This window comes from Botrytis porri (genome assembly GCF_014898465.1).
Source record: "Botrytis porri strain MUCL 3234 chromosome Unknown BPOR_023, whole genome shotgun sequence".
Lineage (NCBI taxonomy): Eukaryota > Fungi > Ascomycota > Leotiomycetes > Helotiales > Sclerotiniaceae > Botrytis > Botrytis porri.
The window spans coordinates 254,473-269,575 of record NW_024066097.1 but is presented as its reverse complement, the minus strand read 5'-3'; the positions used below and the strand labels follow the sequence as shown (position 1 = coordinate 269,575).

General features: G+C 40.4%; 6 protein-coding genes across 6 annotated transcripts; 2 read left to right on the top strand and 4 right to left on the bottom strand.

Annotated features, from left to right (window-relative positions):
- Window positions 1-479: 479 nt before the first annotated feature.
- Window positions 480-1,114, bottom strand: EAF01_011660 (uncharacterized protein; the record flags this gene model as incomplete). Its single annotated transcript, XM_038919918.1, has 2 exons — window positions 930-1,114; window positions 480-838 (listed from the first exon to the last, which is right to left on the bottom strand). The coding sequence occupies exons 1-2, from the start codon at window positions 1,042-1,044 to the stop codon at window positions 480-482; spliced, it is 474 nt and encodes a 157-aa protein (XP_038764622.1). The 5' UTR covers window positions 1,045-1,114.
- Window positions 1,115-3,745: 2,631 nt separating this feature from the next.
- On the top strand, window positions 3,746-4,325 carry EAF01_011659 (uncharacterized protein; the record flags this gene model as incomplete). Its single annotated transcript, XM_038919917.1, has 2 exons — window positions 3,746-3,850; window positions 3,948-4,325. The coding sequence occupies 2 exons, from the start codon at window positions 3,746-3,748 to the stop codon at window positions 4,323-4,325; spliced, it is 483 nt and encodes a 160-aa protein (XP_038764621.1).
- Window positions 4,326-4,868: 543 nt separating this feature from the next.
- On the top strand, window positions 4,869-5,811 carry EAF01_011658 (uncharacterized protein; the record flags this gene model as incomplete). Its single annotated transcript, XM_038919916.1, has 5 exons — window positions 4,869-5,211; window positions 5,297-5,408; window positions 5,455-5,494; window positions 5,544-5,700; window positions 5,765-5,811. The coding sequence occupies 5 exons, from the start codon at window positions 4,869-4,871 to the stop codon at window positions 5,809-5,811; spliced, it is 699 nt and encodes a 232-aa protein (XP_038764620.1).
- Window positions 5,812-6,480: 669 nt separating this feature from the next.
- Window positions 6,481-7,812, bottom strand: EAF01_011657 (uncharacterized protein; the record flags this gene model as incomplete). The annotated part of the gene is made up of 3 exons (XM_038919915.1): window positions 6,481-7,421; window positions 7,535-7,637; window positions 7,765-7,812. 3 exons carry the CDS (start codon window positions 7,810-7,812, stop codon window positions 6,481-6,483), a joined length of 1,092 nt encoding a protein of 363 aa, XP_038764619.1.
- A 915-nt stretch (window positions 7,813-8,727) lies between these two features.
- On the bottom strand, window positions 8,728-10,605 carry EAF01_011656 (uncharacterized protein; the record flags this gene model as incomplete). The annotated part of the gene is made up of 2 exons (XM_038919914.1): window positions 8,728-10,350; window positions 10,405-10,605. The coding sequence occupies 2 exons, from the start codon at window positions 10,603-10,605 to the stop codon at window positions 8,728-8,730; spliced, it is 1,824 nt and encodes a 607-aa protein (XP_038764618.1).
- Window positions 10,606-12,028: 1,423 nt separating this feature from the next.
- EAF01_011655 (uncharacterized protein) lies at window positions 12,029-14,924 on the bottom strand (the record flags this gene model as incomplete). The annotated part of the gene is made up of 4 exons (XM_038919913.1): window positions 12,029-13,888; window positions 13,944-14,384; window positions 14,446-14,757; window positions 14,811-14,924. 4 exons carry the CDS (start codon window positions 14,922-14,924, stop codon window positions 12,029-12,031), a joined length of 2,727 nt encoding a protein of 908 aa, XP_038764617.1.
- Window positions 14,925-15,103: the final 179 nt, after the last annotated feature.

Here is a 15,103-nt window from a genome sequence, read left to right as displayed (position 1 = left end):
GGATTTACCATCTTGCGATAAAAAAAACCAAAGTTTTGATATATGTAATCGAATATTCTTGCAGTTGCAAATGTGTTTGAATAGAATTTAGATCGCAATAACTATTTCAACATTAAAGTATGCATGAAGAGAGTATTATCTCACGGACTTAGTTGCTTCTGTCTCGATACTCTCGCAAATAGCAACGACAAAAGAACGAAAGCAATATGGTTAAAGGTACTTGAAAATGCCAGACCAAAACTTGTGTGTAAATTGTTGAAGAAATTGAATTGAAGTCAGAATAAACGATACATAAACGAGCAACCATAAAAATAAAGCGAGATCTATGTTGAAGCCACACAACCCGTTCAAAACCACCCCAAAAAATCTTACATGTCGTAACACACCGTCCTTTCCCTCACTCTACCCCGCACACCTACAGTAGATGAAACTAGACAAATTTTGTCGAATACAAGCTCTCATAGATTATCCATAAGCCTTTAAGCCTTCCACTCGATAGCAACTGCTCTCTCAACCAAGTTCCCTTCGGCCAAGTTCTCTTCAGTCAAGTCTTCTTCAGTCAAGTCTTCTTCAGTCAAGTCCGCTTCAGTCAAGTCGCTTTCAGTCAAGTCGCCTTCAGTCAAGTCATCTTCAATCTCGTCTCTCTTGCTAGCAGGTGCACCAGTTCCAGTACAATAATCGTCATTCTTATCACCACCAACGCAACCCGCGGCGCAGAATTCGAGGAGCTTAATATCTCCGTGTTCGATGCAGGCCCAAAGGGATTGCTTTACATACAAGTCCGAGGTCGGAAGGTTGTTTGCAAGTAGATTAGTGTTGATCTTGGTGATGTAGTCGCCTGTTTGGAAAAGTTTTAGTGTGAATAGTTTGATTTCTAGGACTATAGATAATTCTTGTAGTGACAGGTGGTGATAGAAATTGTCACTAACCTCTTTTGAGAAGGTAGGTACCACAGTAGATACCACCGGTGTTGCAGCTCTTAGCAGCGACAATACTAGAGAGCGCGGAGGCAAGGACGATGGTGATAGTAGATAATTGAACCATTTTGAAAATTTAGGATATAAAGATATTGTTTGAAATGAAACTTGATTTTTGATTTGTGCTTTGAGTTGGGTTTGTAAGAGATGTTTTTATCGTTGGTAATGAGGATAGAATTTGATCATCAGTGAAAGACATTCCCTTATATATCTATGCAGTGCAGTTGCCAAGCATAGATGTAGGTCAAGAAGATGATTTTCAGCTTCAATGTCCATAGACATAACAAAATTGGCTCAAATCCTATGAAGGGCTCAGCAATGACAGGAGCATCAAATGAAACTTGCAACCATCAGTTCATCTTGGCAGTGATAGAAGTAATATTACATCAACATGATTGTAGCCCCAGGAATAAGATGATCTTGCCGTCTCGGAGGATTTGCTGAAGGCCATAAGGGTGGAAATAGTAACATTTACAACCACGCAGGTAAGTTGTACCTCATTTATCTGAGATCTTCACAGTAATTGGGTGACGAGGTACTATTCAGCTATAGCAGATACAGTGAGTTGTTTCCAGCAGGCTTGAATAAAGATAGTTCAATACATACACATAAACCATTTGAATCATTCTCGCCTACCGCTGAGTAAACTATGATCTAGCCCCCTTTCCATGTATTCGTTCATTTTACAGATCTCTTGAATTTAGTGTTTCGAGATATCCCTTCAATAAACTTTCAATGGAAGTTTTTATCAACGCGAATAACAATGAGGGAGGCAGATTTCCCAAGTCACCTGGGGTCAAGTGAGCTTCCCTCTTACTAACTCTAATAGCATGAATACTTGTGGTATTACTAGCGTATCTTTATTTGAAAAAAGTGTTTATCGCGTTTCTCTTCAACTACTTTAGTGACTAGTGTTGAAGGAAAGTTCAAATTAGTCAAGTGAATGGAGGATTCGCGTATCTTACATTTAATGCATTGTGGCACTGCTATTTTTATTCAATTCTCTTCCACATGATGAATCCCTCACGAGTGAATAGTGCCTCTTCGATTTTGACATGTAAACTTCAGGAATACGATGATTATATTATTTTGAAACGAGAGTAGATATCCAGGAGTGTTATCTTATGGCATCCTAGGCAGAGGCGTTCGATATGTCATTTTCAATGAGGTTTTTCAAAAGATATGCCGTGCCGTTTCAATAAGCACGACTCGTTTGTTCTCCAGGATATCCGGGAGGTCTTGGCGTAAGCCATCCAAGGGGCACTGCACGTCTTATCGTGGGAAAATTCGTCACAGTCAGCCGCCATGTTACACAGTACGGCGTAAATGCCTATTTGTATCTACTCGGTAAGCTTACATAGCGTCATGATCTACAGCCTCCACAATCTCATGAACTGTCGAGGGTAGCATTTTCCTGTGCCTCATGTCTTAAATCCATCGGATTTTGTAAAGATGAAACTCAGAAGTAGCTTGCAGAGTTCTAACGATACTGAGAACTACAAGGCGCTTGTGGAAAAATAATCAATTACGAAGTTCAAGCTATACATCATGATGGATTATCTACATAGAAATTTGGTTCCGAATTCACTCAATGTTAGTCTAATCTACAGTTTCAATAATTGGAGATACCTTCCCACGAGCGTTGTCCCTTTGCACAGCCGAACCCCCGCAATCCTGATATCTCTCAAGTATTGTGTAATTTTAGTTCTTGATATTCTCGCTAAACTTCGTAGGTAATAATTCGAGGTAATCATGGAACGCACGCATTTTGAATTAATGTCTGATTTAAGCCAGTAACTAGTGATTCGCAACTACAAATCTTTCAAAAGCTCACTACTATACCAATTAAGATGAATACAACACTCTAAAGAAGACACGATTAAAAGTTTCAACCTTCATAAAGAATGTAGAATTTATTAGAAACATTATAAGAGTTCTAGAACCTCCTCATCATATAGATTTCGATTTTCCTATTATAACTATTTATTTTTTTAGCTTTTAAGACCTCTATTTCTTTACTGAAGCTTTATACAAAATAATAAAAAGAATTCCAAATCGATTTGAAATTATTCTAATTATATATAAAAAAAGCTAGTTTATTTTTAAATATTTTATTTATAAAGTTATAAACTATTGAAAATAAAAATTATAAGTTTTTTAAAAAATTATTTATTTTATATAAGAAATATATTATAAGTTAGTAATTTTCAATTTTTTTCAATTTTCAATTTATATAATTTATAAACAAAAATAATTAAAAATAATTTTTTTTTTAAATAAAGAATAATATTAATTATTTATTTTAAAGTTTTGAAAATGAAATTTTTTCAAAATTGAAAAAGTTATCAACTTTGTTAATTTTCATAGAAAAACATTATTTTTACAGGGGATTTTATTATAAATTTTATAAGATATAATAAGAAGGTTTTAGAACTCTTATAACTAAAACAGTATATTCCTAATATGTACATTGATTTTATAAGATGTAAGACTACGCTCCTACAGGGCTTGAATATATCAACGTCTTTTTAAGTCATGTTGTAAATACTTCTATAATTTGTTCGGTTCTTAATATGATCTATTCAACACTTTCTTTTGGTGGTTTTCTCTCAGCGCTTTTTTCGCACGTGATCTTCTCTTTTTCTATAATTTTGTGAGCACCATCAAAGGCAAATAAAGAAAAATATAGGTATAGAAAAAGTATAAATGCGTGGCTTGAATCCGTTTTAATTTATCTCAGGAAACATCTAAACATCAGACTCGAAAATATGAGCTCCGACCAACTTCAACCATCCATCGAAGCCGCCTCCACAGGCAAACTCGATACATTGAAAGAATTGCTTGCTAATGAAAACAAATTCGCCGAGGAGAACGTTCACACTCGTTTGGCCGCAGCAGCATGGAAGTTTCAAACAACAATCGATGATTTCCTCCTTTCGAAATTTCCGTCTATCTATCTCCAAGACGAAGTTATCTGAGCAGCCGTCTACGCACCATCCAGACCTCTTTTCAGTTCTTCTTTCCTACGACCCAGCATGCATCAATCACCAATTCGACAAACGTGGTACGCGCATCGCATTAGCGTGTATGACTAAACAGCCGCTTGATTTTTGGGAGTTTTTGTTGATCGCAGGCGCAGATCCAGCTCAGAACCCAGATTGCGCCCTTCCTCCGATGATAAGCGTAGCAGGATTCTATAGCGACACTAGAGTTCCAGAGCTTTTGTTGATGAATGGCGCACACGTGGAGGACATTGATCAAGCGATAGAGGCAGCGCTGAAGTGGGGAAACGGGCCCATTGTGCACTTTTTCATAGAACGCGCAGAGGAATATAATGCGAGAAACTAGAAGAAAAAAAGATGACTAAGAGTTCGCTCGTTTTCTTTTTCGCTTCAGAATCGAAGAACGCATAAATCCAATCTAAATAACATTAAATTATATAATAAATATATCAAGGCCCAGAATATGAATGAATTGAACAAACAAACTGATCAATAATAAATCTCCCCAACTTTTAGAAAAAATGACCTCCCGAATCTGAGAAAAAAAGTGATTCCACGTGATTTATGAGAATTCGCGGAAACAGGGGGTGGATCTGCACAAGGTAAGATCTTATTTTGCCAATAGACACCCTTTATCGAATCATACCGGAACTCAACTGTATTAATATAGCACTCAATAAGAACTCATGACATGATCTGACTAAAAATTAACCAATAAGTGCCTTTAAGTCAAGTATTCCCTACATTCTATTGGTCATATCGCGGTTAATATTCTTCATCACGACGTTCTCTGAACACTGTATAGAACTAGATGCAGATTATTATGAGAAATCGTATCTTCCTTTCAATGAATTTCAGTTGCATTGTCCCTATTCCACATTGTCCCGAGATGCATAACCATGGATATAAAGATAGGAATCAGTTTGTGATCGATGACTTTCCTCTTCTCATCTATTCAACATCTGTTCACCATAGCACGCAACTCGTTGCGTACGCAGCCGCTATCACAAATCTGACTATTGCCGCAATCGAAGATGCAAGTAATATTGGCGTCACAACTGCCAATATTACAGGCACTGTTCCTCAACCAACCGAATGGTTTATTGGCGCATTTTGTGGTGAGATTCCTTCAGTTTATGGAAAGACTTACGAAGAACTCAAATCACATATCGACACGATCGAAGAGGAAAGTTTCTTGGCTGGAGAAATATGGGCTACGACTCTAGTACTATGTTCAGGATAGCCTATCACTGCATCTTGGAGATTTGCTGGTGAATAAAAATGCCACACCCAATCAGTCTTGACTAATCATCATAGGTCCCTTTGGTGGTGATACAAAGAATCCGATTTTGTTCATCAGCAATACCCTCGATCCAGCCACCCCTATTGCGAAGGAAGTTCACTCCTATTCTCTGACATTGTTGCAAAAGTAATTAACCAGTATCTTTGTACAGTATTCAAAAGTGGGCACCAAGGTTCAAAGATGCTCAAATCCTCACAATAGAAGCTATCGGTGTAAGTCTTCCCCCCTCTTCTCTCTGCTATATTCCTCTAATTAGTATAGCATACTTCGATGGCGGCCAACAATTCTTGTGCAAATGAGAAGATATATCATTCTTTTCAAACTGGTAATCTTCCAGGCCATGGTGCAAGATGTGTTGTAGAAGCTGGGCCTTTTGGGATTACTCCTGAGAGTTTGGTGGTTATTATGGAAGATGATTGTTCGAATCAAAGTTGCAAGATTACAGTTAGAAGCCTTCCAGGTCTTTTAATGGTTGATTCTAGTCTCCATTTCAAGTTTTCAAAAATGGGGAAAGGAGGAAAAGCAATGATTTCCTTATTTTTTCACCATTGTGTACTCTGACAAATTATGGTAATCAAAACACCCTTTTTATTTATTACGTTCACATTTCATGTCACTCCACCTTTTTTTTCTAATCTCTGTAAGTTTTCCAATACACTATTTACCTTATCGTTTTAATTTTGTATTTCTGATATGTAATGTTCTAATACTATGGTTTTCCCGCTCTTAAAGGCAGGATTTCATTGTTATGTATTTAGTATGACTGGAGGACAACTAACAAACTTCACATTCAGTACTTCAAAGAAAATATCAAGTCTCCCAAAATCTTTGATTCTAAACAAAGTCCGTATATATCCAAACATGATATGCTCTACTATATTTCTGGCATTCTGACCCTAGGTCTGCGGTATATCATAATGCCAAGTGCTGCACTAGCAGCTTACCACCTGATCAGTAGCAATATATTTCGTCTCATTTCAGGATTTATCCTGCTTGTTGCTCATAATTCTAGCCTATTGTCACTTGTAACTGCTAAGTATATGAACTATACTCTTTTCATTAAGAAGATATCATCTCCAAAACCCAGCATCACAACGTGTAATCCACAAATCTACAATCCCAAATATCCTATCACCCACTCACCCACAATCACATCCAATGCTCTCCCAGACAACTCTCTATCTTCGCCTCAGATTCCTCAGAAATCCCACTGATACCCACACCCACTCGTGCTAGCATACCCCCGAGCCCTCATCTCCGCATCTGCAATCTCTCTATCCCGCTCAGAACAATTACTAAAGAACTCCTTATGCTGTACACAAACACAATCCCTGTAATCGAAAATCTTCGGCGTATAAGACAATGTCGTCCTACAATACCCAGTAAGATGATCCCGATTAAAAGATCTCTCCAATCTCTCTCTATCCCTATCCACCCCGCTAGCGCTCTCGCCTCCATCATCATTCTCAACCCCACCCTCCCCACCCCATCCCACCCCCTCTCCACTCAACCCCCCATACCCTCCAAACCCACCCAAAACAATTTTCTCAATCCCATCCCAGAACCCAAATATCCCCATCAAGAAAAACGGCGCAACATGTGCTCCCCCCAAAACACGCACATCCGCACCCGCATGTCCCTTCGCCAACTCTCTATTCATATATCCCCACCACCTGGCCCCTCTTTCCCACTTCTCGCTTGCAATTTCCTCTTCTGTCTTCGCAATCATCGGCAAGATGGGTTTGTGAAAAGCTTCCATCTCATAGAGTCCTGTTACCGCGCTCTTGACTTCCATTTCGTAATCTTCGCAGCGAAATTTATCAACGCCTTGACCTATGGCTTTAAATTCCGTGTCCCAGGATTCCCAGCTCTGTGCGGAAAACATGTCGGAGTGTTCTTGTTGGAGAGCGAGAATGAAGAGGTGGTATTGAGTAATGAGTTTTATGTCGGCGTAGGGTTTGTCGAGACAGAATGCGTGGGTGCAGTCTGAGGGGTCGTAGACGCCGATTCTGCAGGCGTTTTCGGGGAGGGAGAGAAAATTGCGGACTTGGAGGAGGGCGATTTGGATGTGTTGTTGGATGGAGAGGGGATCTTTGGAGGAGGCTAAGAGAGCGAGAATGAGATGTGTGTGAGCGATGACTGATTGGTGGTTAGTGGGTTGAAAAGTGGGGAAAGGGGCAGTGGAAGAATATTCGGTGGGATGGAGGAATGAATTAATTCCTTCATTAACACAGATAAAACATCCAACTCACGAAGAAATCCATGTTCCTTGATCTGAAAAAGCAAATCACCACATTTCTGATAGCAAATCGCCGCTTGTTGCGTGTCATATGAGAGCTTATATGCGGCGTTAATCTAACATATCGGTTAGTATTACCATCACAAACTCATTCCACTTGCTAAGCTCAGACCGGCAAACAATAGCTAGATCGAAAGTCGAGGTGAAAGAATAGACATGACTAGGTATCCCATGGAAACTTACTTCTTCAACCAGACCGATATAATCGATCACTGGCCATTGGGTCTGCATCTTGAGTATTGGGAGTAAATGGATGCGCTTTGATTGCATGCTAGACGGCGCTTGTCTTTAGATAAACAAAAGGATTACTGTCAGGGCGTTGTATATCAATAAGGATGGAAAATAAATGATCTATCTCTCAAAAACAGTAGATGAATGAGTAGGAGATTTCCTATAAATTTATAGCATTGATAGCCTTATATATACGGAAGCCTTATCGAAGACTTAAGTGAATCAGCCGTATGCATTATTGAAGAGGGGTGGCTAATCAATATGTATATCGTAAAAGTGAATATCAAAAACCCGGAAGTGATACCCGAAGATTGAGAAACATCAGACGAGAACCCCTATGTAAGTGGAAATAATAATTCAGTCATACCTATGCTTGACGAACAACATCGTACATCGTCTCTTCTTAAATGCTAACTTCAGTAGCTCTAGTATCAACAAGGTTCAGATTCTACCCTTCCTAATAAACCCTCTCATGAAAGTTCAGTGTCTTATTATCAACTTCCTCTCTCCCTATCTTCGCTTAGTTCTGTAATACAAATTCCACCCTTTTACAAGTCTCTTCCGCTATTCAAAGACAGATATTCATTTCACTTTTATTCCCAGCTTTCATCCAGTATGGAAAGCAATCACGGTCGAATTATGGTAGAACAATGAGAAGATAGAAAGTAGAAAGTCAATTAGGTGTCAAGTAATTTGTCCTTTCTGGAGCTTCAAGGATCCCTACCCTAAGGAAACTAGAAGAGGAAAGGAAGTAGAAATGAGAGGAGGATAGTGAGACAGGAAGAAATCATAGCGATTACAATCTAGTACTAAATAGTGTCATGAGATTTATTTTGTTTTTCATTTCTGTAGTAAATTCTTATATCTAAAACAAATTGTACCAAGGCTATGTTCATACGTATATGAAATGTTGATTTACTTATGTGTAATTCCCTCCACAGGGATTCTGTCAGCACCTGCTTCCTCCACAACAGTATGAACATTTACTTCCTCCTTCATGAATGGAAAAGTCAAAACCTCCTTAATACTGTAGTTATCGGTTAAGAACATGACCAGACGATCAATTCCCATACCCCAACCAGCCGTAGGTGGCAAACCAAACTCTAGTGCTCTGACGAAGTTCTCATCGATCAATTGAGCTTCATCATCACCTTGATCCTTTTGTCTAGCTTGCTCTTCGAATCTGAGACGTTGCTCAAATGGATCATTCAACTCAGTATATGCGTTAACAATTTCCTTCTTGCAAACAAATGCCTCGAAACGTTCACACAAGCCAGGCTTGCTACGGTGGTGCTTAGCGAGTGGTGACATCATCTTTGGGTGCTCAGTGATGAAAGTTGGGTTAATGCAGGTCTCTTCAATGAATTCACCAACAAGCTTATCAAGCATGCGGGCGTTTGTGAGAGGAGGTGAGCATTCAACCTTCATCTTCTTGAGGACTCTCTTGAAGAATTCATTGGATTCGTCAGTGTGCAACTCATCCGCAGGTGGGAATTTCTCTCCGGTTGCTTCCTCAAGAGCTGGAATCATCTCAATACGCTTCCAAGGAGCAGCCCAATTGACTTCATATTCTTCTCCGTGTTGAGTGTGGAATTTAGTTGTAGTACCTCCAGTAATGTGCTTGACAAGACCAGAAACCAACTCTTCGGTCATATCCATGGTATCATAAACATCGGCATATGCCATATAGAACTCACAGGTTGTGAATTCAGGGTTATGTGTAAGATCGATACCTTCGTTACGGAATTGACGTCCCATCTCATAAACACGGTTCATACCACCAACGACAAGCATCTTGAGGTAAAGTTCTGGAGCAATACGCATGAACATGTCCATATTAAGGTCATTGTGGTGAGTCTTAAATGGCTTGGCTGTAGCACCTCCAGCAATTGAATTCATCATAGGAGTCTCCACTTCCTTGAAATCCCTCGAGTTGAAGTAATTGCGAATATATGCAGTAATGTCGGAACGAGTCATGAGAACCTTTCGGCTAGTGTCATTCATGATCAAATCAAGATATCTCTGGCGATGTCTCTTTTCGTGATCTTTAAATCCGTAGTACTCATCTGGAAGTTGTTGTACACAAGGGGTGAGTAAAATAATCTCTGTCGCAAAGATCGAAAGTTCTCCCTCTTCTCCCTTCTCAATCTTGTTCTTTGGTGCAGTTCGTCCTGGGTATCCAACAATACCAATAACATCTCCACGACGTAAAGGTTCATGCTGACTTTCAAACGATGGGGCTCCTTCTCTAGATTCCTGGAGTTGGCACATAACTTGAATCTTGGTATCTTCAGACTTGACATCGTAGAAGACGAGCTTGTTTCCCGAGGCACGCTTATTGTAGATTCTAGCTCCGAGGCGGATCTCCACGTCTTTCTTGTGCTCTCCTGACTTCAAATGACCGAAATCCTTGGCGAAGTTCTGCAAGTTATAGTTCTGCTGGAATTTGTGTACATATGGGTCGGGGGAGTTGGCTTCTTGCTTGTTATATGCTGCTTGCATCTTCTTGATTTGTCGCGAACGGATCTCAAAGTATTGCTATGAATCAATTGTCAGTCAAGATTCAACGTCGAGATCCCGAGAGATAAATACTCTTGGGTCCAAATCCTTCTCCTCAGCTTCAGCGTTACTCTTCTTGACCGCGGCTGGCCTTGCTGGAAGAGCAGCAGCTTTCTTTGCCTTTTCTTCTTCCTTTTGTCTCTGCTTTTGTCTCTTCTTCAATTCGGTCTTGGAGACCATCTCTCCAGTGACCTCATCGAGTAGCTTAGCTACGCTTTCCGTTGGTGTCGACATGATTGCGGTTTATACAATTGTGTTGTGGATAAACAAAACAATTGTAAAAAGGTGAGGGGAGGTCGTCGATTTATTTACAAAAATTATGGTGGGATGAATTTGGCGGGGTTGAGTCACTTGTTAGTGTGACTCGCTAGCGTATGGAAGTGAGTCCGATTTATAGCGGCGGGATAAGCCATGGGCTAAAGTGGCATTAGATAACAATAAATCAGCCGGTCGATCGGGTCAATCTAGCTAATCTTATAAGTTACATGGTGAACAGATACTATAGCGGCATCGTGGCGGATGGCTAATGGCTACGGCGGCTCTAGATAATATCTATAGTTTGAAATAAGATCGTAGATCAAATTTATTTACTCACGTCTTGATGTAAATATTGATAAGGGCGACATCGGTATCAAAATTTAGCATCTTTCTCAAAAATTCACGGTTAATGAAATCATCATTATCTGAAAACAATGTCTTTGAAAAGTGTTTTCTGGCTTGAAATCAGCCGACCACGTCAACTCCATTATATTTAGACTATGCGGTTGCCATTATGAAGTGTTGATTTTGATTTAGTTGTGACACTCCAATTCTGGTGAGCTTGGTTATTTTTATTATCTACTTATATCGAGTCATCTCCATTCTGCTTCGCGAGCTTAACAATTACACAACTGAAGAAGCCGGACATGATAAGTTTTCATCTAACAGATATGGATAACAATACCAAAGAGGACTGTAAAGCAAAGTCTCGTGATTGTATCAGTATATACAATTTCGACATACAGATCATTTTGACCGTCAGTCTAAAGCAACGTGAAGTATTATGTCTGTTTTATAGCTTCAATATCAAGCCCTAGTACATGATATACATGATTACGGACTACCTAAATCCTTCTAAGATCAAGAGTGTTGTAAAAATACGATCGACCATGAGTAATACCAAGAGTCAAGATGGGGAGTCATCTTGAGGTTTTGGTCGAGATTCAGATTTACCATGTATTTTTTCATTCTATATCTCTCCTCTCAGCGAGAAATGAAGCTCGCCTTTCCTCTCTCTCATTCCTACTTGTATGGGAAGACATACTATTCTGTCATTGCAAGAACAAGCACCCTGTCTTATTTCTCTCTTTTGATATCATATGTCTCGATTTTTGGGTAAACGCAAAAATATCAATGATATCACCTAAAAAACAACTAAATTAAAAGCTAGCCATTTGCCTGATTCCACGGGTATCACGCGCTGAATGAATGTATCATATTCCCAAATCCAAAACGTACCCGTTCGTAAGACAAATCCACCCTCCATTCCTACCCTTCATATTACATATCACGCCTCTGTGTCATATGTCCTACAACTCGGACTATAATTGCCAATAAACCGTCCCTATCACTCACTGGTAACGGACCCTTCGACTCCCTAACATTTACCCAACTCCACTCATTGATCAATCTCGCTAAGATTTCTCAGGAACTTAATCCTCGCATGAATTCTCTCATCACCATGTTTTTCTCTGATTCTCTCGTATTCTTTTCCTTTCTTCTTCTTCAATGCATCATCGTCCCTTTGAGTCCAGACTCCTGCTAAATCATCCGGTATCCCGTGTCCCATTTGCATTTGGTTCATGACTGGACTTGCAATATCAAAGTCATAAGTTGACGCCATTAGAGCGTCATAGATAATATCTTCGGGATAGCCAAGGGCAATATATTTAGCGAGCTCAATATCAACGATGTCTTGTGAATCTGCTTCTTCTTCTGCTTCCGCTTCCGATTCTGTAGATGAATCTCGAGATAAGTCAATAATGGAACCTGGGGTCCTTTTCCTCCGGACTGGAGTTGAAGATACTGGTGGTGCTTGATCGTCAATGTCTGGGTAATAGAAGTCTTGCGTCTCTGGCTCAACTGTGAGGCTTTTTGCTGAAGCTTTCCGAACTAAATCTCGTGGTTTTTTTTGTTGAATACGAAGGGGTTTTTCTCGATCTTCACGATCGCTACCATCCTCACTGCTACCACCATTATTATTCTCGTTGATTTGAAATTTCAGTGGCGATATACGACGGGGTGGTTGTGTAGCATTGAAAATATGTTCTGGGGTCGATGGAATCTCTACCTCTTTACCTTTACCCTTATCAATCCTAACACGTTTAGCTTGACGCTTAGAGTTGACTGCTGAAGATCCGCTATGAATGGATAATCCATCAGATTCAATCGCGCGCTTCTTGGTTGACATGGTTGAAAACTGCCTAGAATTTTTCAATGGTGGTAGTTCTATGACTTCATCGTCATCCTCTACATCCCTTCCGTGATCAGAAGGTCTTTGAACACTGCGTATAGTTGTATCAGCAAGCTGTGAGGCTATCAAAGTCTCATCTTGCGAGCCCGCGAACATAAGGATACTCTGCGGATCATTCTCTTCTTCGGTTACGACTCTTTCAAATTCAGATAGAATTTCGTCATAACAGCTCTTCAAATCTTGCGCAGCCTCGGAACGGTTTGCAATAGGGAAGCCTAATTTATCAGCCACCTCGTGCCACCGATCTTCGGCGTTTATCGTTTCAAAGCCGCCAAATATTATAACGATTTGCCACAGCCTGAAGAGAGAAATCTGTTTTCCACGAATCATGGGACTAAAAATTGGTTCTTCTTCATCCTCTTCACAGAATTGTTTTAGTGTTAGCGTGAAGTAGTCCTCTTCGGTCGTCAGCGAATTCATAAAAGGCCTTTGTTCCAAATCAATCTCCCACGGTGCTGCCTCTGGTGCCTTTGGTTCTTGATCGACTTTTGGTTTAGCATTGCGAGAAGGTGTAACAGAACTTCGACCAGTGGCTGTTACCAAGGCTTCTTCAATCCGGGGCGTAGAGTGCTTCGTTTTTGCGGTTACTTCCGGTGTGCTTAATTTTGACTTGCCTCTTGGTTCAGCGTTGCCAGAGGACTTAACCGACCTTTCAACGACAATTTCTGGTGAGGTTTTCTTCTGCTTGTGAGTAGAATGCTTTGTTCGTGTTGAGACTTCAGGTGTCTTTGACTTTGGATCAACTCTTGATTCTGTATTGTGAGACGTAGCTGAGCTTCTGGCAGTAGTTTTTACTGAGATTCTGTCCGGCTTGTTGGTAGAATTATTCGTTTGCGTGGAAATTTTGGTACTTCTACCACTTGGGGGATCAGAAACTTGCCGAATCGATGAAGATGATACAGACTTAACAGTTGTCTCTGTCTTCTTTTTCCTATTCTTCATTTCTCGGGGGCGAAAGTATTCATGGAAATAGTTTCGCCATTCTTGAGCAGGATGACGTCCATTCTGCATATCTTCATATAAGCGGGGTTTCGCATGGATTAATAGGTGTCAAGCTTACCTCTTCAGTCCACAACTCCCAAGCCTCAATTTCTTTAGATGGATCTATGTTGCAAATAGCCTCAAATTCATCTCGTAAAAGATCGTCATCCTCCTTTGTAAAAAGTCCTCCAGTCACAACTTTTTCTATCTCTACCTCGGGAGATGAGGCTCTTGAAACTATTGGTCGAGGTGGTTGAGGCGGCGGTCGAGAGCTTGGGTGCTTTGACGGAGCTGACGAGGCAGGAACCAGGACTGTTCCACTCGACGCCGCAGATTTTGCGCGTTCTTGAGAAACTCTTGATGCAAGAGGCTTAGCTAGCCCCTTTCCAGTATTTTTCGGTTCCCTACTGGGACATGGTAAATTGCCATCGCGCTCATAATGTAAATTCCCTGCCTCATAACTGGGCAGAAGATGTCTCTTCCAATGATCTAGCCAAGATTGATATGTGTGATGAGGATACTGTGATAACAATTAATTCAAGTTCAAAATAGTCATCTGAGTATTCAGGAAATATCCATACTCGTTCTGCTAATTCAATGTATAATTGGTTACCCTTCGTAGATCGTCCCAGACGCTCTCCCTCCAAGACCCATTGGGTCAATATTCGATCATCCTCAGGTGTAAAAGGTGTGCGCGTAGATTTCGCAGGTTGTGCAAATGTTCGTTCTGGTGCACCACATCGATATTCCTCCATGTCTACCAATTTTCCAGCCTTCGCAGATGCTTCAATAAACTTCCATGAAATAGATCCCGGCGGCGCATCTTTTCGCGCACCATCTGCAATTATAATCTCGGCATTCTTTTCGATTTTTTCGACTTCACCCCCGTTTGACTGTCGCAATGATTAACATGTTTCTTTCCCTTCCATTTAAAAGACGCCCTTACTCGAATTATCTCCACCCATCTTGAGCGCATAGGAACTCGCTGAAGGATAAAGAATTTCATTCTTTCAAAAAGGACTCCTCCACCCCCAACACCATCATATACAACAGAGGCCATGGTTTTGGCCTTTGCGACAAGAGAGGAGTTGTCGGTCGCAAGTCGTTTGAGGAGAGTAAATTTAATCGGAAGGGAACATCTATTCAAGGAAATGTTTGAAAGAAGCGAGTGCCTTCAAAACATGCATCTAATTTTATTGATTCTCATTGATTGGGTCCATACAAGTAAGATCTGGGGTA